Consider the following 26497-nt stretch of genomic DNA (forward strand, 5'->3'; position numbering starts at 1 on the left):
ATCAAGGAGGTTATATCACGGCCCAAGGAATTGTGTCTAATGGGCGAATTTCGTTTGAGAAAGTTAATTTCATCAAAGAGTTGGAGAACAACCTGTTGTCGATAAGTCAAATCTGCGACAAAGGTTTCAAAGTTATGTTTGACGACCGAGATTGCCACATCTTGGCTAAGGATTTCAACTTTCCTGAAGACAAGGTTTTAATGTCAGCTGCACGCCAGAGTGATCTCTACATTCTGGATATGGCTAAGGCAGGGTCATCGTCTCCAACGGCGACATGTTTTGTGTCCAAGGCATCCGAACGTGATACTGTCTTATGGCATAGACGGATGGGACACATAAATGTCAGGAACATGAACAAGCTTGTGCACAACAGACTAGTTGAGGGAGTTAATCTGAGAAGCTTTCGTCTCCCTGATTCGTGTGTGCAGTGCAAAGCAGGAAAGCAAATAAAAAGGTCCCACAAGTCTAAGAGTTTCCACTCGATTGATATTCCGTTGGAACTCCTTCATATGGATCTTTTTGGCCCAATAAGCATCAAAAGTATCTCTGGGCACTCATACTGTCTAGTGGTTACTGATGAATATTCTAGATTCTCTTGGGTGTTTTTCTTGAAAGTAAAATCAGAAACGTTTGGATGTATACAACTGCTGGTTACAACTATTGAATCTCAATACAATCTGAAGGTTCGAAGAATGCGGTCAGATAACGGTACAGAATTTAAAAATGCGAATGTTGAAAATTTCTGCAAAGAAAAAGGGATCGTTCAGGAGTTCAGTGCTCCATATGTTCCACAAATGAACGGGGTTGCTGAAAGGAAAAATCGTACGTTAATCGAGACAGCAAGAACAATGTTAGCCGACTCAGTGTTACCTGTTACGTTTTGGAGTGAGGCAATTGCCAACGCCTGTTTCACATTAAATCGGGTAGGCATTGTCAAGCGCCACGGCAAGACAAGTTTCGAGCTTCTTCAACGACGAAGGCCTAACTTAGAGCACCTGGAACCATTCGGAGCTCTTTGCACGTTACTTAAAAGGCACGTTGATAATAAGTTCGAGGAGAAGATTATCAAGGGTTATTTTCTGGGTTACAGCGTACCTCTCAAAAGGGTCTTCAATAGAACAACAAAATTAGTTGAAGAATGGTACCATGTCGATGTTCAACGCTACACAGAACCAGCCAAGGGGACAGGAGAAGACTGGTTGTTTGATTATGACAAATTGTTCAAGTCTTTCAATCTGTATGAGATTGCTATTCAAATGATGTATGAGGCGCAAAATGCACCTCCTGATGAATCTTTGCAATCTTCAACTCATCCTGGTCCGTCATCATCTTCCTCCACAGAGTCTAGCGATCAAGTTCAAGAATCTTCCGAATCTGAATCTGAAGATGAATCTCCAGCAGATGATGTACAATCGGCACCAACTCAGGTTACTTCACAACCTTCATCGTCAAATCAAGAAGTGCCGAATGCAGATCAGCCTCTAACGTCTACTTCAGAGGCACCACAATCCGCTCCAGTTCCTGAGCCGAACTTAACTAACTTGGAACAAAATGTTGTCGTTCCTGACAATCCGGTTGTTAGGACTGAACGTGATCATCCACAAGACAACATTATAGGGGACATTCAACAGGGTGTCAAAACTCGTCGACAGCTGAATTTTGGTCTCTACACAGAAATGATGGAGTCAGGATCAGTTGCTCTTAATGCCCATGAATGCTTCTTAGCACAAGAAGAACCACACAGCACCACCGATGCGCTGAAAGATCCCAACTGGGTCTCAGCCATGCAAGAGGAATTATTGCAGTTTAAAAGACTTGGTGTGTGGAAGCTGGTGGATCTCCCCAAAGGACAGAAGAAAATTGGCACTAAGTGGGTACTAAAATGTAAACGTGACGATCGTGGAGTGATTGTTCGCAACAAAGCCCGCCTGGTGGTCCAAGGGTTTAGGCAAATCGAAGGCCTAGACTACAATGAGGTATATGCTCCGGTTGCTCGTTTGGAGGCAATCCGGATGTTCTTGGCGTATGCATCTTTCAAGAAATTCAAAGTATATCAGATGGACGTCAAGAGTGCCTTTTTGTACGGTCACATCGAAGAGACCGTATATGTGGCACAACCTCCAGGTTTTGAAGACCCATATCACAAGGACAAAGCCTATCTGCTCAACAAGGCTTTGTACGGTCTTCACCAAGCCCCGAGAGCTTGGTATAAAGAACTATCCAAACACCTTCTGAACAACGGGTTTAGAAGGGGAACCATTGACTGCACGCTATTCTCAAAAGAAAAAGAAGGAGATCTAATTATGGTACAAGTGTACGTGGACGACATCATCTTCGGGTCCACGAATAAAACACTTTGTAAGGAGTTCGAACAAGTGATGAAAGAAAAATTTGAAATGAGCTCCATGGGTGAGATGAAGTTCTTCTTAGGACTTCAAGTTGATCAAAAAGATTCCGGTATCTTCATTCACCAGACAAAATACGTCAATGACATCTTGAAACGGTTTGAGATGTTGAGTTCTTCTTCACAGGGAACTCCTTTAGAGGTTAATCACGGGATTAATCCTGACTAGAAGGGTGAATTGATCAATCCAACTCACTATAGAGGGATCATCGGATCTCTAATGTACCTGACTGCTTCTCGGCCAGACATAATGTTTGCTACGTGTCTCTGTGCACGTTACCAGTCAAAGCCGAAGGTCTCCCATCTGATTGCAGTCAAAAGAATTTTGCGTTATCTGAAGGGTACTCCAGATTGGGGTCTTTGGTATCCTTATGATGACAACTTCGATCTTCATGCGTATAGTGATTCGGATTATGGTGGTTGTAAACTCGATTACAAATCAACAACAGCAGGATGTCAGTTCTTTGGAAGTCGTTTAGTAACGTGGCAATGCAAAAAGCAGACGTCAGTCTCCACTTCAACAGCTGAGGCGGAATATATTGCGGCTGCCAGTTGCTGTTCTCAAGTTATTTGGATTCAGCAACAAATGCGTGACTACGGTATTGAATGTTCTACTACTCCCATATATATTGATAATTCTGCTGCAATTTCAATTACCAAAAATCCGGTCCATTTTAGCAAAACGAAGCACATCGAAATTCGATATCACTTCCTTCGTGACTGCTACGAAAAGAAGTTAATCGATGTGATAAAAATCCCCACTCAGGAACAACGCGCTGATCTCTTCACTAAAGCATTTGATAAACCACGGTTTTTATATTTACTAGAGATCAACGGCGTTAAACGTATATCAGATGATGTTCCTGAAGATATCATTTAAATTGTTTTCATTTTTTCTTTTCTTAAAAAATTTGAAAAATCCAAAAAGATTTTGTTTTTTATAAATTCTAGGGGGAGAAAGGTTTCAAGAAAAACCAAAAACAATATAAAATACAAAAACCCAAAAACATTATAAAAAAAAAAAAAAAAATTTCAAAATTTTGAGAAGTTGATCTTGTTACAAGAAAGGTGATAGTACACAGACGCTATCATACTGAGACATCAAAAAGATTTGTTATTTCTGTACAGCTTATTTTCATTTTTCTTATATTAAATTTTTATACATCACTATCGCTTAAAATTATGTCGGTTACCTCAGTTTGATGGACATATTTTCGGATGTGTTTTGGTCCTTACTTCTACTAGTAGATTATGAGGATAGCCATTAACCAGATGACTGAAAGTGATCGGGGCGGGTTTTGATGGGTTTTTATTCTTTCGCTGAAAAATAGTCGGTTATACTTAGTTAGAAGGACACATACTCGTATGTGGTCGGTCCAGTTGATCCATTGGATCTTCAGGATAGCCGTTTACCTGAAGACTTTGACTTGATCGGGGCGAAATAATTTAAACGTTATTTTTTTTAAAAGACATTCATATATATTCAGAAAATGAGAAATTGATCCAACCTTGGAAAATGATAGATACACTGATTCTGTGTGCTTAACTAGTGAAGTTATTAGGCTTAAAAGGCTTTAGAACGGTCATTGTGTGTCATGGTAGCTTTTTATGGTGCGTAAAAGTAGATGTGATACAAACTACATCTACTCGATTTTACGTGGAAACTCCTTAAGAGTTTTGTATGTCTTCATATATATCTTTCCGAATGATAGGCAGAAAAGCGATTACCCAGTCATACACGAGCCCATAAGTGTTCTGATTCCTGTAAAGATAGTGTGTGAAGAAACTGCAGTGATCCAGATTCGGGACTTGCAATTGTTTACTACTCTGAAGTCTATGTAACATTCAAAAAAAAAAAAAAAAAAAAAAAAAAAAAAAAAAAAAATTACCTTATGAGTGATTGAAACATTCTAGAGTTAACAATGTCAAGACTTCTCAATCATGGAGTAAGAAAGAAAACAGGAAGCAGATGAAGACACTTACAACCTTAATCAGACACTATGGGTCAAGGTCAATTCGGGGTGACTTGGGGAAAGCCAAATACGCTTTGAGAATAGATAGGAGGCATCATAATCTCTGAGTTGTTACCCACTTAAATTTTGAGACATAATTGAACCTAACTCGTATCACAGAAACGATGAAAACCATTTTAAGTTATTTACATGCTCACAACCTGTTTCTTTATGTCATAATACAGCTAAACACGGATCTGTGTGACAGTCACGTAATTAGTATGATTCCTGTTCGGATCTTTCTCACAAAAAGAATATTCATTATGTCTTGTTTAACTTCGTATATTCTGTTAAAAAAAAAAAAAAAAAAAAAAAAAAAAAAAAGTCTCAGTAGATAGTCATATACGTCTGTATGATTTCTTATTATAGATCCTTCTCAACCAAAAATAATGTGTTTTAAATTTTTGTACAGTTGTTTATTTCAGTTTGAATATTATAAAAAAAAAAAAAAAAAAAAAAAAAAAAAAACATACAAAAAGATTTTTATTCTGAATTAATTTTTTTTTAATTTTATTCTGTTTTTTTTTAATGAGAAATCATCGTGACAGGTAGTCTGATCCCTGTCTGTTCCTACTAAATGTTTATCCAGTGTGTAGGAATGAAAGAAAACTTCATGCAGGTTGCTAAATGTTCATCTGTGCAACAGGCTGTGCATGAAAGAAAGAATGAAGTGACAAGAAAATCCAAAGATGTTTGAGCCTGATATTTTTCCATTTGTTACTAATGTATCATGATCTATATGTTCTGTAGGAACGAAGCTCTCAGGATTGGAAAATGTCTAAGAAAACTAACCAAGTGTCAAAAGTTTATGTTTTCGTGCAGGTTCAAAGGCATCACGATCGATGGATGGGAAATAAGAAATTTAAAAAATTTATTTTTCAAATGTTTTCCCTCATTCGATCGAATAGGTTGCTATTCGAATGAATAACTCGATCGAATGGACAGTTTCGATCGAATCAGTGTGTGAGAGAATGCGAACAGTTGTGAAGAGACTCATTCGATCGAATAGAATCTCATTCGATCGAATGATCCAAACGAACAAGTCCATTCGATCGAATAAGTCCAAAAACAGTATAAATATTCAAACTTATTCGATCGGACAGAATTATTCGAAAAATATTACGGATTTTCTCTCTCAAATTTGTTTTTCTCAAACCCTCTTTTTGATCCGATCATTTTATTCAGTTTTTCACGTAGATTACAAAAATGTAAGTTTTACTTGTTTTTAACCGTGTTTTGATCGGGTTTTTGGTCGTTTTGGTTTTCCGGGTTCGGGTGTTCTTCATTTCTGGGCTTCTGCTTGAATGAGTCGAATCAGTCTATTCGATCGAACGAGTTCCTTATTCGATCGAATGTGACTTATTCGATTAGTAGTTCAATCGAATCAGAAGTAAATGATAAGATCTATCTCATTCGATTGTCTGTTATCGAACCAGATCTCATTCGATCGAATGAATAGCTCACCCGATCGAATGTGTTGCTCGTTCGATCGAACTAGTCCAGAAAATTTGAAAATTTTAAACGCATTCAGTCGTTTCGATATCTGTTCGTTCTAACACGTTTAAGTTTACAGATTCAATGGCTGAAGTTGCAGAAGTGGTTGCTCCATTCAAAACGTCTATCAAGCACAATATCGTGGCTTTCCTGGACGAAAAGTCTAGCCACGGGAAGGATTTTGCAACAGTTATCAAATTTCTGAAGAGGTCAAGGATTTCTGGACCTATCTCGAGGATCGTTGAGCCTATAATGTCAATTCAACAAGAGTTCTGGAGGAATGCCACGCACGACAAAACAGTCGTGCCGTCGGTTATTCGCTCCACGGTCAGAGGGCATGCCATCGTAATATCTGCCCAGGTAATCCGAGAAGTCTGCGGCTTTGTAGACTTAGAATCAGACCCTACATCATTACATCCTGCGGCAACTAGAGGATGTTTCGCAAGAATGAAGTATGACGGCGATCTCAATGCCGGTCTGCTTCACAAAGCCAACCTGTGCCCCGAATTCAAGTATCTGGCACACGTGGTGATGCATTGCTTGGGGCCTCAACGAACTAGCTTTGACAAGCTGAGGGAAAGCATGCAGTTCACCGTAGCTGCTCTGGTGATGAACCGCCCCTACAACTTCTCTCAAATGACGTTTGGTCATATGGTGGAAAACATCACGTTGAAACAAGGGAAGAGCGAGAAGTTTCTTCAGTACCCGAGGTTCGTTCAGATGATAGTTGATACTCAAGCACCGGGTCTACTGAAAGAAAATGAAGGTGATGTGGTGAAACTGGACCACATGAAGAATGAGACTCTCAACCGTCTCAAATCCTACAAAGAACGTCCCACCAGGCCACCACTCAAACGATGCTTCGGGCATATAGTCAATCCGTCCTACAGGGCCCCTCCGAAGAGGAAGTGGAGAAATGCTGCCAGTGATTCAGACGTCGAGAATTTACCGTATCAGGAATCCAGCGACGATTCTGACACTGAGGAGGTGGCGGTCCCGGAAGACACAAGGACAGAAGAGGAAAAACAGGCTGATTGGTATTTAAATGTTGAGGATCTGGAGGCTGGTGAAGAAGTTAGAGCCGAGAAACAACCGGCTGAGATAGATGCGACTGAAGAAAGGCCTGCAAAGAGGCAGAAGAAGAAGGTTACAAGAAAGTATCGGAGTTTATTTTCCGATCAACCACGTCCTTCAATGGTACCATCAGTTGGGACTTCTGCTGCCCCTCCTGCTCAACCAGCACAGCCACCAACACCGCAGTCAGCACCACAACCTACTCCTCAACCTCAACCGGAAATGTCTATACCTCAAAAGGTTGCATCTGAAATTGCTGATCTTCACAAGGCTATGATGAAGATGTTATTGTTCAAGACAGAGCAAGAAGAACAAAATCGACTCAGAGATGAGCAGATTGCTAAACTTCAAGCTGAGAACGAAATGCTCAGGCTTGAAAACAGTCAGCTAAATGCTACTGTCGCTGAACAAGGATCTTCGATCAACAAGCTGAAAGAGTCAAATCTAAGCCTTGAAGCAAAAGTGACCGAGCTGAAAGGAGATGTTCTTCGTCTGGAAGGTCCAACCAATGTCGATGTGGACACAGACGAACTGGACTCTTCTGATGATGGAGGTGAAGGTATTTAAGAGAAATTTGAGTGAATGTAGTGAGGACTTAAATGTTAAATCTTTTTAATTAATGATTTGTGTGTAAACTTAGTTTCATATGTAATGGTATTGTATTTCATGTTTATGATATTACATATGTTTATTTAAAATTTGTGTTACATTGTGGTTTTTAATCAACCAGGTGATGCTGATCCGTTTAATGTCCAACCGCTGCAATCAAAAACAGCAGCGGAATATTTCACGTTTTTACTGGACAATCCATATGAGCAGCAAAACTTCGCAAGTGGAGACTTGGAAGAAGGTGAAATTTCACACAATTTCACAGAAGAAGAACTGGAACAAATGTTTGAGCTATGCAATGAAGAAACAGGCAAGTATCTGGCTTTGCCTTCAACAGAACAAACATCTTCTTCGGCTGCTACACCTGACTCAACATCATCTACGGCCGCTGATCCCTCTCAATTTGATGAAGTTGAAATGGAAGACTTGACACAGGAAGAATATCCAGAATACTACACGTCTCAAACTGACAATCTTCCTAACTCTGCAAGTTTCTTCCAAAATGTAACAGAGGAGGAAATACAGAAGAAGGCTGACAAAAGGTCAAACACAATGAAACAGCCTTCTGAAGCAGATCAAGCCGAATTCGTTGAGAAAACAGAAGAATGCAAGAAAGCTTTCAACGCTATTCTTGAGAAGATAAGGTCCAGACGACAAGCAAAGCCGACCATTCCTCACACAACGTCTTATAAAATGAAGGGTCGTAGAACTTCAGGAGAGATTATTGCTTGGGCGTGTCTGAAGGATCTTAATTGCATTGCTATCAAGAGAGAAAAAGGGGTTGAGTACTTTCAACGTATCACTGACTTGAAGACTCTTCCTACTTATGATCTAAACCGTCTGAACTATCTTGATATGCTTTACGCCAGTTCATCTCCATTTGCCACGTACTATCAGAGTGTATTGCGAAAGGAATACAACTCAAAATGGAAGATGATCACTCCACAGAGGCCAAAGAGATATACAAGTAAAAAGGAGATCGATCCGATCACCAACAGGCCAATGATTATCTTGAAGTACATGCCACCACTCGCGATGAAGAAGATTCCTCTAAGAAAGATGAAGCAGGACTTCTACAAAGCATTCAGGCATTGGTACTATGATGGAAGACTGCATGAAGCAGTTATCGTGCTCAACGACAATGGAAATTGGAGCACAATTCGCATATTTGATCCTATGTGGCTCACAAACTTGTCACGGGAGGATGTCTATACACTATACAAGACAGAGATTCTTTATGCCCCCGAAGACAGAGAGCAAGCATTAACGTATAGAAATGTCATTAGGATTTGCTTTGCCTATGACATACATGCAGGATCAAACTGGAAAGAGCAACAGAAGAAGTATGCACAAGAAACTGAAGCTTAATTGTCATGTTTATTTTGTTTCTTGTTGTAATTCAAGGTTTAATCTTCTGATTGTAATTGTTCTTGAGTTGAATGTAATTTGTTTTGGAACATTGTGATAGATTGTGCTTAAATGTTTATCTAAAATTCCAATTGACAGCTTCTCAGGATTTGCGGAACCTATGGTAAGTCTGACTGACTGAACCATTTGATCTTGAGAGAACTTCATGAAGAAAGGAGTTCGTGGATGCAACGTGCGCACCACTAGCTTTGAGAAAAGAGAGAGTGAGATAACTCCAAGGGGGAGTTACGATCGAGCAAGAGAACTCGATTGATTATAAGTAAATAGAACTGGCTCCAAGGGGGAGTTTGTTAGGACATGAAATGTCATGTGTATGTCCCCAGTTCTATCAGGATGGTTCGATATGAAAATAACGATCATGAAACCAAGTTAACGGACTGAAAATGTCAAAAGAAACTGATTCGATCGAATCAGTGACTGATTCGATCGAACCAGGACTCATTCGATCGAATGAGATACTCATTCGATCGAATCAGTATACGATATATAAACGAAACTTAGGAAATTTCACAAGGGAGAGCACACATTACACACAGTCACGAACCTGCTACTGCCGAAAATCCTCTCTGCCAATCTTCGTCGTGTCGGTCTTTTCCTCCGTTCCTAGGTGTCAAACCGTCTTAGGAATCGTAACCGTGCGTTGTTGATCACCACCGAATCGCCGTGTTAGAGGATTCCGCACTCTAACACGTTGCCCCGTGAATCGTTGGGAAACCGTGTCCCGCACCGGTCCGACAGTTTACAATAAACTAACGAAATGTAAATTGTGGATGTTGGCCTCCCATGAGCTTTCCATGGCAATTTGAATGACCCAACAAAACTAACGAGTAAAAAAAGAACTTAGTTGGACAGCCCATGAGCGTTACATGGCAATTTTATTGTCCCAACTAATTAGTGAATTAACAATGCAATGAAGTTTGTCGGCCCAATGAGTGTTACACTGCGCTTTAACCGACCAAACTAAATAACGAACTATCGAAATAAATATGGGTAGTTGGAGTATCTTGTGAACCACCACGTTTGATTATTCCAACAAAAATACGAAAACAAGTTAAGAAATGGATAGTAGGAGTGCCCATGGGTTTCATGGATTTTTCACCCAACTAAACATTTAAATAACGGAACAAAATAATCGGGAAAACCGAGTTTAGCCACGAATCACCGTGAATTCGGTTAAAATCAACCTAAGGTGTCGGTCATATGGCATTATGGGTCTTGCTTGGGTCCATAGGGTTGAGTACTGTGGTCAGGTTATCACCCAAGTAAGGAATAGCGTCTTACCTTTGGTTCTTGGAACCGTTTTGCCAATGCCCAACTCACAGTTTCTCTTCCCCTTTCATTTATCATAGGGACATGCCACATAACCTAACCTTAAGGTGTACGAGTGAAAACAACAGGTGGAAATTCTTAAGGAATTTCCAGAAAATAAAAGCAATCTAATTTTTGAAAAGTTTTATTTGAAAGTTGAGGCATAGCCTCGGAGTTTGTGTGTGTGTGCATAACAATACAATAATTAATCAATAATTATCTAGGAAAGCTGTAAACAATTTAATTTGAACACATAAGGTAAACAGATAGGCACGTATAGGGGTCCTAAACATGTGTCTAATGAAATTTCTAACGACCTATCTTAAACCTTCGGCTCTGATACCAATCTGTCACACCCCAACCTACGGCGGAAATGTCGAGGCGCGAACTGATTGTCACAGCTCTCAAGGGTTACTATCAAGCACAATATTTATATGACAATATCTATTAGTTTAATTAAGTTCTCAAATAAATCAAATACAACAAATACATAATCCATAAACGTACAACAATGCAACTTATATCACCAATGATCTTGATTAATTATTTTCTAACTTAAATTCTTCACTAAGTCTTCATCAACCTGCATTAAGTTTCTATGATAACCTGCATATGCGTATAAAATAGAATTTTGTCAACAACACATGTTGAGTGAGTAACACACCAGTTTAGTTTTACATATAGTATATATAACAAAAATACGTAGCTCCAACAAGTCGTATGAGAATAACAAATTAACCAAATGAGCAAGTATAACTGAGATGTCAAGAAGCACAAAGGCTAATGACTGACGTATGATCATACTAGACTGATATTATGTTGGACCTCTCCGAATACGGAAGCATACAAAGCAAGTAAGCACATAAACAAGTAAGGTATTAGTTGTTAACACATAAGACAATAGTTGCAGTTTTGTGTATAAGTATTTGTGAAAAGTATATTTACGCATATGTCCCCAAAACGTGAGAAAACAAGTAAAATAGGGGAATGTGGTACTCACCTCGATAGAAGAACAGAAGGTGATTAAGATAATGGGAAAGTCACACTCGAACGTTAAAGCCTAATAATGAAAAACGAGAGCAAACAGATATGCTAAGTACAAGATTTAATTACGACAACTAGTTAAACAATAATATTATAATATATTATAATATACATAAAGACTTATTATATAAAATTATATCCCTTTAACATATTCTTATAATCTATTATATTAATTTATTAGTTTGGTTTATATAGGTAAAACACATATTAAAAACATTATTAGTTTATTAATCCGCTTAAAAGTATTATAATATTTAATATATAAAAATAATATATGAAATAATTATATCTTTAAAAACTATAAGTTTGTTAAATTATATAAATATATATAAAGTTTGCCTTTTGTATATATATATTAAGCCAAAAATATTAGTTTACGTTATATTATAAATATATATATGTCTGCATATATGTGTAACATCCCGTTTTTTGGGTTTCGATTAATAAATGAAAGTATGAGTTATTAGGAGTCGGGCTAGTGTTGGGCTAAATGGAATTGGGTTGGACTTGGTTTATGAAGGAAAGAGGAAAAGACCTTGGGATTGAGCCCATGATCTATAAATATATAAACCTTTAATACCCATTTACTTTCATTTCACACATATTCCATACACCTCCCAAAACACACACTTAAGCTCTCTCTCTCTAGCCGAAACATAGAAGAAGAACCAATCCCGATCCAAGGTATGATAGTATGATATTGTATGAGCTTAAACCCGTTAGATATAATCACAAAATGACGAGCCAACACCGTTACATCGTTAAAGTCATGAGATCCGGGTGGAATCGGGTATAAATCGAACCTAAGATGAGGTTAGGGGTCACCCTAGCTCAGATCTGGGTCGAACGGGACGAAAAACGATGAAAAATGGTGTAAAACGGTGAAAATACGTTTTTCCTGTGAGTTTTGCGATATTCCGGCAATAGTGGCGCCGGAAAGGCGGCGCCGGAAAAGTTATTTACGAGGTTAAGGTGTCAGAGAATGTTTCTGACATTCTCTGACCTAACCCTAATTCGTTTACGGAAAAATAGCGAACTAGCATGTAGTTCGTTATGGAAATAAGGACGAACTAGCTCATTCGTTAAGGCCATTCGATAAGAGAGGGACGAATGAACCCCATTCTTTATAGGGTTCATTCGTTGACCAGATCAGTTCGTCTTAGAGGTCAATTCGTTATGCAGATCAGTTCACAAAATGGGTTAATTCGCTACAATAGTCAGTTCGTTATGGGGGCTAATTCGTTAAGGATCCTCATTCGTTAAGAACTGAATAATGAACTGGATGTTTGGAAGAATGTCAGAACAGTCCCTGGCCTACAAAAGAATGATATAATTACACATTAACCCTTGAACTTTTAAGTTAGCAAATTAATTAATGATTCAAAATGTTAATGGAAAATGTAATAAGACAGCTCGACCCCAGCCAGGGGCTCTGCCCCTTGGACCCTGCTAGGGGCTGCTGCAGGGTTATGATTGGACTAGAAATACGATTTGGATAGTGATAGTAATTAAAATGCGTAATTGTTATACAGTTAATCGTGCACAGCTAGAATACCCGTAAACAGTGAAGGCAATCGCATTGAGGTGAGTTTCTAGCCCCACTTCCTTGTTATGTTTTCGGGGCTGTGTGTATACTCTATGTGATAGTTATTACACTTACCTTAGGTGGTAAATGTATGCCTTGTATGATTTATGTATGGCGATTGCTTGACGGTGCGTGAACGATCTTCGGATATTGCATGTGTCGTCAAGTGTTAGTTAATGGTATGATTGATATGTATGATGTATGAATGACGTATGTATGAATATGTACGATGTATGAACAATGTATGTATGAAATATTGATGGTACGTGAACGCTCTTCGGAGATTGCACATATTGTCAAGGAAAGTATGTAAATAACAGGTATGTTATAGTAGCACGAATGTAGGGAACCGACCCTAATAATATCGGCGAGTGAAGGGAACTGACCCTAATAGTATCGGCGAATGTAGGGAACCGACCCTAATAGTATCGGCGAATGTAGGGAACCGACCCTAATAATATCGACGAACATAGGGAACCGACCCTAATAATATCGGCGAAGGTTATAGGGCGGAATGCTCTTTAAAACGTACATGTATGAATGAAAGTATGTATGTAAGTATGAATGAAAGAATGAAAGTACGTATGTAGGTAAGTGTGTAAGAAAATATGAAGGTATGTACCTCCGGGTGCATATGCTAGTATGTGAATGTATTGTATGTTGCCTGATTAACTAGAACTCACTCAGCGTAGCTGACTTTTAGTATACACGCAGGTGAGTAGAATGAGCAACTTGCTTGAGGGGAAGCACATGGCATGGATTTGAAGACACTGGCATCTCAATGAAGTGTTATGTTATGATGTTTTTAAAAGACAAAGTTTTAAGTTTAAATGATTTGAATGTTCGTTAAAGACAATAATGATGGATATGTAATATATTGGTTGAAGTTTATTATTTTCGCGAAAGTTTTAATTAACTCTGATATTTAGATATATGTTTATGAGTAAATCCAACACTAATGTAGGGCTACCGGTAATGGGGCCTTACAATATGTACATACACGGACGAAAGGTGAGAAAAACACAAGTTCTATAATCGACTCTTAATAAAATATTTCTATTTATTCTTTATTATTACTATTATACTTATTAAAATGATGTAAAAAGAAAATTAACAAAAGTATCTAAAAACCCGGGGTGGCAGGGGTTCGAATCTGCGACCTGCCCCCCGTGAGTCAAGAAAACTAACCAGCTAGGCTACCAGCAATATGCAAACGAGTATGGTTTCTATTAATTAAATACACAAACAGATCTTACAAATTTCTGATCAAGAACCCTAACCATCAACTTGATTAATCCGTTGATATTAATCAAATCATTATTGGGGCTTTTGATCAGCACGTAAACGCGATTCAAACCATGTAAACAATTACCTTTAATTGCGATTGGACAGAACGAACAGAAGCAGAACAGGATCGGCGAAGAATGGAGATGAACAGGGTACCAGCAGATCGTTCTAACTAAATTAGTTATGGGGGTTTCATTGTCGATATGTAAGAGATGGTGCGGCCAGAAATAATTGAATTATTATGGTCCTTTTAATGTATAACCATAAACGGGTGATGTCGGTTTACTATAATAAGGAATCCGTATCCAATTGATCATAGTTTCTAAATTACTTACGTCGGTGGACTCGTTTAGGCAAGAATTACAATACGCGAGATTCAATTTCCAAGTTTAACAGCGAAGATTGAGGTCCAAGTTAATGGTTTATTAATTCGGGTCCAAGAAAGGAAAAATGGATACGGGGTTGGGTAAATGGATACTTAGTTTGTAATGTGGGTTATAACAAAGTATTACAATCTTGTCCCTGGAGTTTAGGAATGGACACAAGAAGTTAAAACCGAATACTTTGGGTTAAAAGTGTATAAACATTAAATATATATTATAGATAATTTAATATAAAGTTAATAATAATATAATTAAATAAATTTAAACTCGATAAACGCAATATATTTTATAAGATGACTCGAACATCATAACGAAACGGGTACTATATAAATTTAAAAACCCAAGTTGTTACATCACTACCAACCATGGGTAGCGTATTAACATCGTCAAGACATCTTGAAGAATCTGAGTATACAGACCCTAGATGTGCTCTGAATCGTGGATTCCATTTTGCAAAATCACTAAACTTCATTAAACGTGGACATTTTGAATGTGACCCGATCTCAGCATCGAGATGTAACATTTGTTGCATCAACAAGTTTTGAGATGTCAGTGCGTAAAACCAGCCATCTTAAAAGTAGATTAAAATAAAAGTTTAAGGTGAAAAATGTCCAAGTTTGAAACTTATTGGTTTAAAAGGTAAATATTTGTTAACGAATGGTTGTAACGAATGATGAACAGTAGCTAGTGGAAAAATGAACAGTTTCACGAATGAACTAGGTTTACGTATGAGAGTGACGAATGAGGTGACGAGTGACAGTCAGTCTACATGAATAATGGTAACGAAAAACTTTGACGAATGTATATCCAATGATGACGAATCAACACCCGAATAACTTGACAAATGGATAATGATTGCAGTAACGTATGATGTTTAGGTAACGAAGGAACTTGGCACGAATGGGTATCAGTGACGAATCAGTTAAGGAATGAGTGATCACGAATAGCTGATAATGAATCAACTACATTAGCGAATAAGGTTGTTATTCTGTTGTAACAACTTAGACACTTGACACAATTCAGTTATACCTTGATAGCGAATGACCCCCAAAAGCATAACGAATGAATAAATTCATCATAACGAATGGTTATATGAATCTTCAAATCTTCAAAGTGTTTTACAAAATTTGTTAATTTTCCAGATCCAAACCTTGATCCAAACAATCACAAACTTATGGATTATACACTCGAATCTCAACCAAATCTCATAAATAACCACTTAAAATGTTTGTCTTAATCCCGCGAACAAACCCACACTAATCCGGACACTCAATTCCAGATCAATACCAAATCAAAATCCATAAACCATTCAAACAAACAACTCTGTTTCCAAACCTTACAATCCCAGTCCAATTCCATCAATCACTTTCATAGTATCTCAATTCAATAATTACGAAGAACACAAACTCAGTTCCGAATCTAATTCCAACCAATTTTGCCTCCAATTAACATATCAACATGTTAAATAAGCTAAAATCAATAAAATCAACTCATATCTAAAATTCACAATCAATCAGCGAATTATCAATCAATTCATTACGAATTACCTATACACATACACAATCTAACCTTTGGAGCTCTGATACCACTTGTAGAAACACGCTATAGAGCTTCAGTTACAACTGATCAATTCATAGTGATCAATCTACGGATATAGTTATTGGATATGTGTATGTGTATAATAGATTAGTGAACGAAGTGTGTGAGTAAACAAATTGGCAGAGTAACGGCTTGGGAGAAATACTTTAAACACTTGTTAAATTACTAAGGCATGAACATCCTTTTTATAGAAGACGAATGCCATTCGATACACATGTCGTAGCGAATGACCTTCTTTCGTCTTCATTACAATAAGTAACCTAATGCTATAGAGAATGACTCATTCGCTATACCCCATTCGTTAACATTCCATGACGAATGGGTACAAAACAATAACGACTAAGGTCCATTCGTTAAACATCCTTAACGAATGGACACGAATAATAACTTAAACTCTCATTCGTTAAACATGCTTAACGGACGAGCATACATAACTTAACAAATGGCTTGGTAATTACCAAAATGACCTTACATAATAATAATAATAATAATCATAAATTACAAAAGATTGTAAAGACTCGAGACGACCAAAATTGTGCACTAACAATGACTTCGTTATAATTTTAAAAGGATAGCAATATGAGGAGTGTTGATGTGAAGAAAATATAGAGAGCAAAGGAGACAGTGATGAAATAAGTTTAGGCGTTGATGTGGCTTTGTTTCCTAGTTTTGTTCGAAGTAGTTCGGGTAAAATGAAAGCTTATGATTTTAACATGTGCCTTACATTTGTATGGCCCGGATGGGAGGGGACTGCACATGACACGAGAATATTCAATGAAGCCTTACAGAGACCGGACCTTAAGTTTCTACATCCAACTGGTGGTTAGTTATTTTAGTAATGCTATTTTTATGTTTTTAATACTTGTTTGAAACGACTAACAACTTTTTTTTATTTGTAGATAAATATTACATTGTTGATGTCGGATACCCAAATACTAAAGGGTATCTTGCTCCATACAAAGGTGCGAACATCCATTATCATTCGGATTTTCGACGTGGACAGACTAATGCTATGTGTGCTCCTCGATGATCGAAAGAAACATTTATCTATTACCATTCATCATTGAAAAATATCATTGAACAAACTTTTGGAATGTGGAAAGCTAGGTGGGCGTTATTGAGAGATATGCATGTTAATTACACATACGATCACCAAGTGAAAATTGTGGTAGCATCGATGGCTATCCATAACTTTATTAGAAAGGCCGGTAGGTTTGGTGAAGCATTTGAAGCGCCCCAACAAGAATCTTACAATCCCAATTAAAATGGTCCTAGTTATGAAGATCATGAAGAAGTTCCGACTACAAATCGTACCGGTAGTGATGCTATGCACATAGCAGCGATAAGAGATATTATTACGCAAGATATAATGGAATCATGGAGAGGAATGTAGTATGACATTATTTTTTTTTATGATTATGCATTTTGTTGTTTTTTTAACAGTCTGAACGTAATATTATTATGGTCTAATCAAGACATTACAATATATGTAAACGAATTTTATGATATATATTTTGTTATTTCTTTTTCAATATCCTATCGATAAAAAAAGTATATAAAAGCAATCCCAGGCACTTTTTAGAAACAACTTATTCACTTATACAAAAATATCCTTTTTGGTCATTTTACATCAATAAGCTAAACCAAACACTTTTTAAAAAATAACTTATTGACTTATTCTCCTATAAGTTAATCCAAACACAATTTTGGAAACTCCTTCTTCATAAGTCATTAGTCCTTTTCAGCTTATCACAAAAATTCCTTTTTCAACTTAAATAAGGAATCCAAACACACCCTAAACTAGAGGTGCACAAACTATTCACTCACACGTCTCACAATTTTTATGATACTTTTCCCCTTTCTTTTATTTCACCATTAGGTTACTTAGTTACCTATGTCACGCACGGGTAAAAATTAAAGAAAAAATAATATATATGTGTATGTTATATACTTTAATGAATTGTATATGTCATATTTATAAGAATAAAAAATTTTACATTAATTATATATTACATTGTTGTTTTTATTTAAACAAAAAAAACATACAAAGACAAACTGAGTAAAATTATAAATTAAAACATTTTTCTATTTTAAACCATTAAACCATAAATATATATTAATAAAATCTTCATCATCTAATAAATTCATATGTGATATGCCAAAAAAAACTTTGCTATATCCAAAAAGTCTTGTTTCTTAATCACTGAAACAAAAACAAATATGTTGTAATTTTTTTAAATCCCAAAAATAGTGGAGACAATGAAGGGCATGTGATGTGCTTGAAGTAGTCAAATAATAAATAACTAAAGTTATACTAATCTAGACATTAAGTAATACTCTAGACCCTTAAACTTAACTTAAACTACTAACCGGCAACTGAACCGGTCGACTCTAGTACAGCTAGGTAAGTCCGGTTATCGAACCCACGAGACTCTATAAATTACGAAACTAGCAAATTAAACTCAACTACAAGATGCGACTATCTATTAATAATATTTGAGGGGGAATTTAATACTTATAATTAAAACTTAATAATAACTAACTAATGATTGCTTTAATTACTTAATAATAAAACTAATAATAAAATATTAAAACCTAACCCTAATTAATATAATAATAATAATAAAACATAATCATAAGCTTAAAAATTAATTAATTAATTAGTAAAACCTTAACCCTAATTACTTTAAACTAATAAACAATTTAGAAAGCTTTGATTAATTCAGATGATGAAGATAACTACCTAGGCTAGAATCCCAAAGTTACGGTTATTAATTAAATGGAAAACTCAAGTTATGAAACTGGGATCATGAAATAGACCCTTGACAGAAAACCCCAACAGGACCCTTGAACTTCAAGAAGACGCCTATGGATTTCTAACAAGTTTTAAGACTCACCAGTTTATTAATTAAACTTCCTTACGGTTATTTAATAACTTATGTCTAAGTATCTTTATGAATAAAACCTACATTACAGCGCGGAATTCAAAGACAGCAAAACAGACTCAATTAACTTAATAGACTAAGCTGAAAATCAAACTTAGACGGACTCCTTACGAAGAACTAAATCTAGTAATCCCGACAAGCAAAGATCTATTAATAGCCTATCACCTTACAACTTTTTAGACTAGCAGCTCACTTTTATCTGTTTAACTGAATTTATTGTTTTTATGATTTTAACCGATATTAATCACATACTAGTCAAGAACACACAGTAAATGACCTAAAAAAACCCAATCCTATGAAACAATCACCGAGGGCAATGTGAAACAATAAATTCAAGTAAACAAAACCAAGCAATCATACGCATTAATTAAATCAAACTTAACAGTTTACTTAGAACATAAAATCCATAACGAAACGAAATCCAAACAAAATCAAACCGAACTAAGGTTCATCATGACCTAGGTAGTTTATGGAATTTAGCCTAGCATCTTAAAGTCTAAATCAAACAAAACAAATAATAATGAAAACATTGTGAAAATCTAAAGAACGAAGAATCAAGGATGATAAAACCTGTAAAACTTCAAACGTGAACGTGTAGCTCTTCACCGGCGGTCCTCTTGCCTTCAAAATCACCAAGAAACTCGAAAATATGCTCCAAGGTCTCTCAAATTCGGCTGGTGGCTTTCAGGTTCTGTCAGCTTTAAGTTAAAGGTGTTTAAATACCCAAAAAAAGGCCCAACTAGACGCAAAAAACGAAATAAATCATGCCCATCTCTCTCTAGGCACCGCGCGACGGGCCTTGGGCACCCCGGTCGTGCGGCGTGAAACATGATTTAAACTACTAAACCGTCAACCCAACAATTAATACAACCAAACATTATAAAACATTATATAATATTTTAATACTTTACTCCATATGGATGGCTCCAATCGATTTGTTGATTGACAATTGTGGGTCTCATTGGTCGAATCCGGGTCCATGCCCATACTTGTAGCAGTGACATTGGGCCACCAACTGCCTTTGTTTGGGGTTTGCTTCCCTTGTAGAGTTCTCTATACAAACACGCCAGGGCAGCAGAACCCCAACTCAGTCGCCCACTAACTTGATAGTCTTTCAAATGATATAGTAAATGCAATGACGCGTACCCATTATTTGTATCTGCTAACATGTTACTAGAAGCCACTATTAGGCAGACACAACGGGCACGTTGCATACATACTCTATCAGTAGATTCTTCAGTTATTGGGTAATCTAACATATAGTTTACTATACATTTGAGTTTTAAAAATTGATTTTTATAATCAGATTCTTTTGTAGTAAAACCCAAATAAGTATAGCACATTTGCCTCCATTGGTTGTAGTCAAACGATTCCTCGTACCCAGCTAACGCCTCGCCCTCAATGGGTAACCCCCATAGAACGTTAACACCCTCCAAGGTGACAGTTGCCTCGCCACATGGCAGGTGAAACGTGTTCGTTTCGGGCCGCCACCTTTCAACCAGAGCTTCTACCAACGCTCGGTCTACTTTCCTATAACCACAACGAACGATACCGCCAAATCCAAATAAATCAGTATACTCCATAACTCCACCCTCTAGTTTTATGATATCTTCCGAGACTCGCTCCCAAAATGTACCATCCTCCGTTTAAAATCCAATATAGAAATCTCCCCCTCTAGTGGATTGAGGAACAAATTTCGGGCTCGGTGTTCGGCTCCTAGGTACAAGAGAATATCATCCCTTGGACCTGGGTTAAGATACAAGTTTGAATTCATTTTCTTGGGTGAATTTGGGTGTGGGTTTGAGGTGTTAGATGTGGTTTGTGAGGATTGAGTGTGAGATTGTAGAAGTGTGGGTTTGAGAATGAAGATAGGGCTGTTATATATATAGTATTTAGTAGAAGTAAGTTGTTTTTGTTTTTATAAATTGTAAGTTTATAAATTCTAATTCAATGTTTTTGTTTTTTATTTTGTTGTAGCATCCCCAAAAGTTCGATCCAAAAATGGCAAGTTAATAAAACTAAAGGGGTTTAAAAATAAAAAAAAATAAAAATATTGATTTATTGAGCCATCGCGATACGCGATGGGCATAGCCAAAGAGGCTATCGCGATACGCGATGGTCCTTGATGACACATCAACACGTGTCACCCGGAGGTGACACGTGGCAGATGACGCGACACGTGGCAGGCCACGTGTCAACACGTGGCAGAGCGTGTCTTAGAAAATGACACGTGTCCGCCACGTGGCAACACGTGGCAGAGGGTGGTTAAGACAGTGACACGTGTCCGCCACGTGGCGACACATGGCACTCTCTGAGTAACGCGTGCCATTGCGGTACACGATGACCAAGAAGAAAGTGTCCGTCGCGTACCGCGATGGGACCACATTTCAGCTATAAATAAGAGGTCATGACTCTTTCATTTTCACACCCAAATCCCACTCTCTCTCTCTCTAGAATACTTTCTCTCTCTACCTCGGTTTCCGTGCCACCGACTCGACGATCATCACCTTCTAACCCGTACCATATACCAACGACACCTCGAAGTTCGTACCGACAATCCAGACGACCGGTGTACCTCGTTTTGCGTGCCGACCTCGTAACGCGTGACGACCCCGTAAACCGTGCTGACCCAAGACGACCCAACGTCTCGCCTCGAAGTTCGTGCACGACCCGGCGACACCCGAACGTTGCTTAGAATTGTGTGCCGAGGAGTTGTTGATCAAGATTCTCAATATACGTGCAAGCGTCGAAGTGCTGCTCGAGAATCTAGAAAACAATAAGCCGAACAAGGTAGGGATTCTGCCCAAATAAAATATTATTATTCCAAAAGGCTTAGACCCTAGTCAGGGGTATAGCCTAGACCTTGATTAAATTATAACAATTAAATAAAATTTCTTTATAATTAAGAAATACAAATTTATATAAACAAAACAAAGGTTACAACTAAATATAATTTCTTTATGGTTAAGAAATATAAATATTTATGGGAATATAGTTAAATAATATATCTTCAAGAGTAAGAAAGATAAGTTTACCTACAAGTGGTATAGTTAAAAAATAGTGTTTCTTTATGATTAAGAAAAATGAGATTTTATATACAAAGGTTATAGATAAATGACGTTTCTTTTTTAAGAAGAAACATATCATATACATTTCTTCTTGAAGAATAAACATAACACATAGTTAGCAAATATAGAGAAAGATTTCATATCAAGAATATTTCATTCAAACAAAATATCAATCAAGGTTTAAGCTATCAAAACCAGACTAAAGGTCAGTAGCCGGATTAAGAGACGATCCGGATATTTATATACACCTATTTTATTATAGGTCAATCATTCATTCACAAAAGGTTTTCAAACGAGATCACCACATCATTCAGAACAGACAGTCACACGTGAATACGTTAAACCTTTTTCAGTCAAGATAAACGGGTTGTTTATCTTAACAAAGACAGTCAAATAAAGATTTATGGGATTACGTGATCCCTATTAAAATACAAGATAGAAAATAAAAGCAACTCAGACCGAGTACACATGTGTCTGGATCCAAACATAATCAATCTAGTCTATCAGTCAAGGCTACGTGACCGCAGACTAAAGGTCATAATAAAAGTTCTCCAAAGGGTATCAACTCCCGGAGAACCATAATTGTGTGTGTATGGCAGTGGCACAACCCCAGAAATAATAGACGTTTCTGCTGAGATTGTTTCATGAAAACTATCTTGTCAGTCAAAGAAAGATTTATAAAATGTTTTTATAGTCAACGATTCACCAGCATATCGCTGACGTATTTCCCCCCCCCCCCCCCCCAATATCACAGGAAATAAAGTTAGCACAGATATCAAGGAATTATAGTCATCCAAGGAGATAGATGCTCGCAATGTAGAGATGGCTCAGTTTTAAAATGTTTAAAATATTGCAAACAATATTTAAACAAGTTTTATAAATCAAACAAGGTTTACAAATCAAACTCTCGAATATTTATTATTCGAAAAGCTTTCTAATAAATCAAATATTATTATTGTTATAAATAAAGATTTTACAAATGAACTAATGTTACAAAAATATAAATTAATATTTTATTATAAACTAAAGACTTCCGCTAAAACTCTGATATATTTTCAAAACAGGTACCAACTATTGGTCACATGCTTAGGCCCTAAGTCGGGGTGTGACAGGTTGGTATCAGAGCCATCGATCTTAGCGAATTAGGTATTTAATCATACCTAGGCTTCGATCAGAAATAAGTTTATAATAATCATTAGTATCCAAAATAGGATATCAAAGAAATAATTGAATGATTAAAAATTAAATAATAATAAAACGTAACAAGTACGGATAAGATAGGGAACGCGCTCCTAATATAACCTCGCACAGAGGTACGATCGTCAATCTAGCGAAGAATCTGTTAAGCTTCGTTCAGGTAAAGGAAAAGGCTACATGGGGACATCTTTTCTCCCAATTCCTGTATCTAGCGACGAAAGTTCATACCAAACAGCAATGGAGGAAGATTCAAATTCGTTTGATTCTAACATTCCGCTATCCCAGATTATTCCAAATCAAAACACATATGGAGACGTATCTAGTAGATCCAAGAAACCAATGGTGTCGAAAGGAAAGGAAGTAATGACTTATTCAAAAGAAAATCTTAGGGACAGGAATATTATTCAATGTTGGTACATGATGTCAGTAGTTCAGTGTCTAGTGTCTGTAATCGAGTCGTTTGGATTTGAGTTTGTATGTAAGCGAAGTTGCTAACAAGTTCGCTGATATAGGCGAACTTGTTAGACAAGCGAAGTTAGTGACAACTTCGCCTGAACATGCCAGGCGAAGTTGTCGTGATATATATGTCCTAGGTTACGGCTTAGAGAAAGAGATAACAATTGAACGAGTTCATTATTCAGAGAACGAGTTAAAGAGAGTCTGTATTTTGGTGATCTTTGTATCACGTGTTTACGGTTGCAATATAACGTGTTTGTGTTTATTGTAACGTGTTTAATCGTTTTGTCTTCTACGCTCGTAACGTCTTGCGTAGGGATTCCGCACCTACGTAGAACGAGATATCTCGTGTAGATCCGGCTGGGAACCTACAATTGGTATCAGAGCTTTTGCTCGATTGTGTGGTTCGGGATTATCACGCGGGTGTAGAAATCGTTCCGTTCGACTATTCGCGGGACGAGTTTTCTGAGTTTTTGTGTCCTACTCATTTCCTACAATCATAAACAACCCATAACACCTTAACAAACCTCGTAAAGTCCAGAAATCAAACCTGCATATTCATCGTGTTCATCAGGTGAAGTTGCCGTCACTGTTCGTAGGGTTTCAACGAAGATATAAGGTTAAGCGAAGTTATCCACAACTTCGCCTACCTTCACAAGTTCGCTTATCTCAAGCGAAGTTACCCACAACTTCGCCTACTTCACAAGTTCGCTTACCTTAAGCGAAGTTATACACAACTTCGCCGAATCAGGCGAATTTAAAAAGGAAGCGAAGTTCAGAATCAGCGAAGTTCATACTTAAGCGAAGTTATCCACAACTTCGCCTACAGTACTGTTAAAAATAAAATTTTTATTTTTCGGGTTTCTATGTGTTTCGTGAAAGATGTCTTCAATCAACATTACGGAACTAGTTAAGATGGAAGTGGAAGCGGGTTCGGCTACAAAGGCACCGAAGATGCTTAAGAAAACCGATTATGTAGCGTGGAAATATCGTTTTGAACAATATGTCAAGTACCAAGATGCTAAGATGTGGGTATGCATACAAGATGGTTACATTCCACCTACTGCTGAGTATGAGGGTCGTGATCAGATAAAGAAATACAAAGAGATGGAAGAAGAAGAGAAGAAAATGTATGAGGCCGAAAGCAAAGCTCATGCAGCAATTACAATGGCTCTTCCACAAGAGATTCTGCACACTTTCAGAAAGTACAAAACTGCCAGAGAGCTTTGGGAAGCGCTTGAAAACCGTTTTGAGGGTAATGTGGGAATCCGTGCTTCAAAGATTAAACTACTTAAAACCCAGTTCTCGGTCTTCAAGTATTTGAAGAATGAATCACTTGATGATATCATCACTAGATATTATCATCTGATGACAGAACTCAGCAATTATTCTATTACTTACAAAGAAGATAAGATTGTTGAAAAGCTTCTTGATGCTCTTCCACCGAAATGGGAGATGTACACCGTGTTGATGAGAGAAGACAAAGACTTTGCCGACTATGGATTGGAAACGGCAGTAAACAAGCTACGAACTTTTGAACTAAACATGGTTCGAAAAGAGACACCTACTGATCAGTTTCAAGATCCAGGAATGTATGGTGCCAAGGTTAATACAAGTTCAAGTTCGAAGTCTGATTCGTCTGCTTACTACTCAAAGGGAGAGTCGGGCGCTAACTCAACACATGAAGGTCATGTATCTCTCAACATGAATGGTGATGTATTCTTTGTAGCTGGAGGATCAAATGCTTCTAACCCTCAAGCAACCAAGAGTAGTTTTACCCCAAGTGTTTCGAACAACAACTACTCAAGGATGCCCATGAGTGTTAAATCTGCTGAACAGCAGTTTGCTCTCTATGCATCCTTTATTGCTTCGTATGAAAATTACATTCAGGGTAAGATTGTTGATCCAGCAATATTGGATGAAGATTATGATCAGATCGATGCTGATGATCTGGAAGAGATGGATCTGCAGTGGCAGATGGCGATGATTGTGAGAAGGGTTAAGAGGTTTATGAAGAAGACAGGAAGGAAGTTTGTTGGTGAGAGACCGGGTTTTGACAAGTCAAAGGTGCGCTGTTACAACTGTCAGCAGAATGGCCACTTTGCGAAGGAGTGCACGAATGAGAGAGTTGAACGTAGTCAGAACAGGTCGACACACCAGAATGGGAGTGGTAATGATAATAGAGACATGATTTCCAAACAGAATGGGGAATATAACTGGAATCTGCAGGTTGAAGAAGTGTTCGAACAGGCAAATGTGGCGAATATCGAAACTGCAGATACTGAGGAAGTGACTGGCGAAAGTGAAGCTTACATGGCAGAGGCTCAAAATGAAGCTTGTATGGCAGATGTGAAAGATCAGCTCACCGAGGTAAGTACTAAACTCCCTTGCACTAAGTGTGAAAATCTGTCTGAACAATTGACAACTATAACTGATCAGTATGTTAGTTTGGATGCTCAATTTAAAACCTTAAAAGAAGAACATCATTTCACTAAAGCTAGAGAAAATAGTTATAAAGTGAAAATAAAAGCTAGTGAAAAAGATATTAGAAGTCTAAAAGCAAATCTAGCTGAAAAAATTAAAGTAATTGATCTGAGCTATGAA

At 37.4% G+C, this 26497-nt stretch overlaps 1 protein-coding gene across 1 annotated transcript; it reads right to left on the reverse strand.

Moving 5' to 3' along the window:
- Positions 1 to 20071: 20071 nt before the first annotated feature.
- Positions 20072 to 20755, reverse strand: LOC143624610 (serine/threonine-protein phosphatase 7 long form homolog). The gene has a single exon (XM_077095199.1). It carries the CDS (start codon positions 20753 to 20755, stop codon positions 20072 to 20074), a length of 684 nt encoding a protein of 227 aa, XP_076951314.1.
- Between the last annotated feature and the right edge of the window lie 5742 nt (positions 20756 to 26497).

Source organism: Bidens hawaiensis, unplaced genomic scaffold (assembly GCF_021521415.1).
Source record: "Bidens hawaiensis isolate Kalapana, Puna unplaced genomic scaffold, B.hawaiensis_p1.1 tig00000416_1, whole genome shotgun sequence".
Lineage (NCBI taxonomy): Eukaryota > Viridiplantae > Streptophyta > Magnoliopsida > Asterales > Asteraceae > Bidens > Bidens hawaiensis.

Coding starts and splice junctions, on each gene's coding strand:
- LOC143624610 (XM_077095199.1), bottom strand. CDS start 20,755: ATGGAGTATACTGATTTATTTGGATTTGGCGGTATCGTTCGTTGTGGT.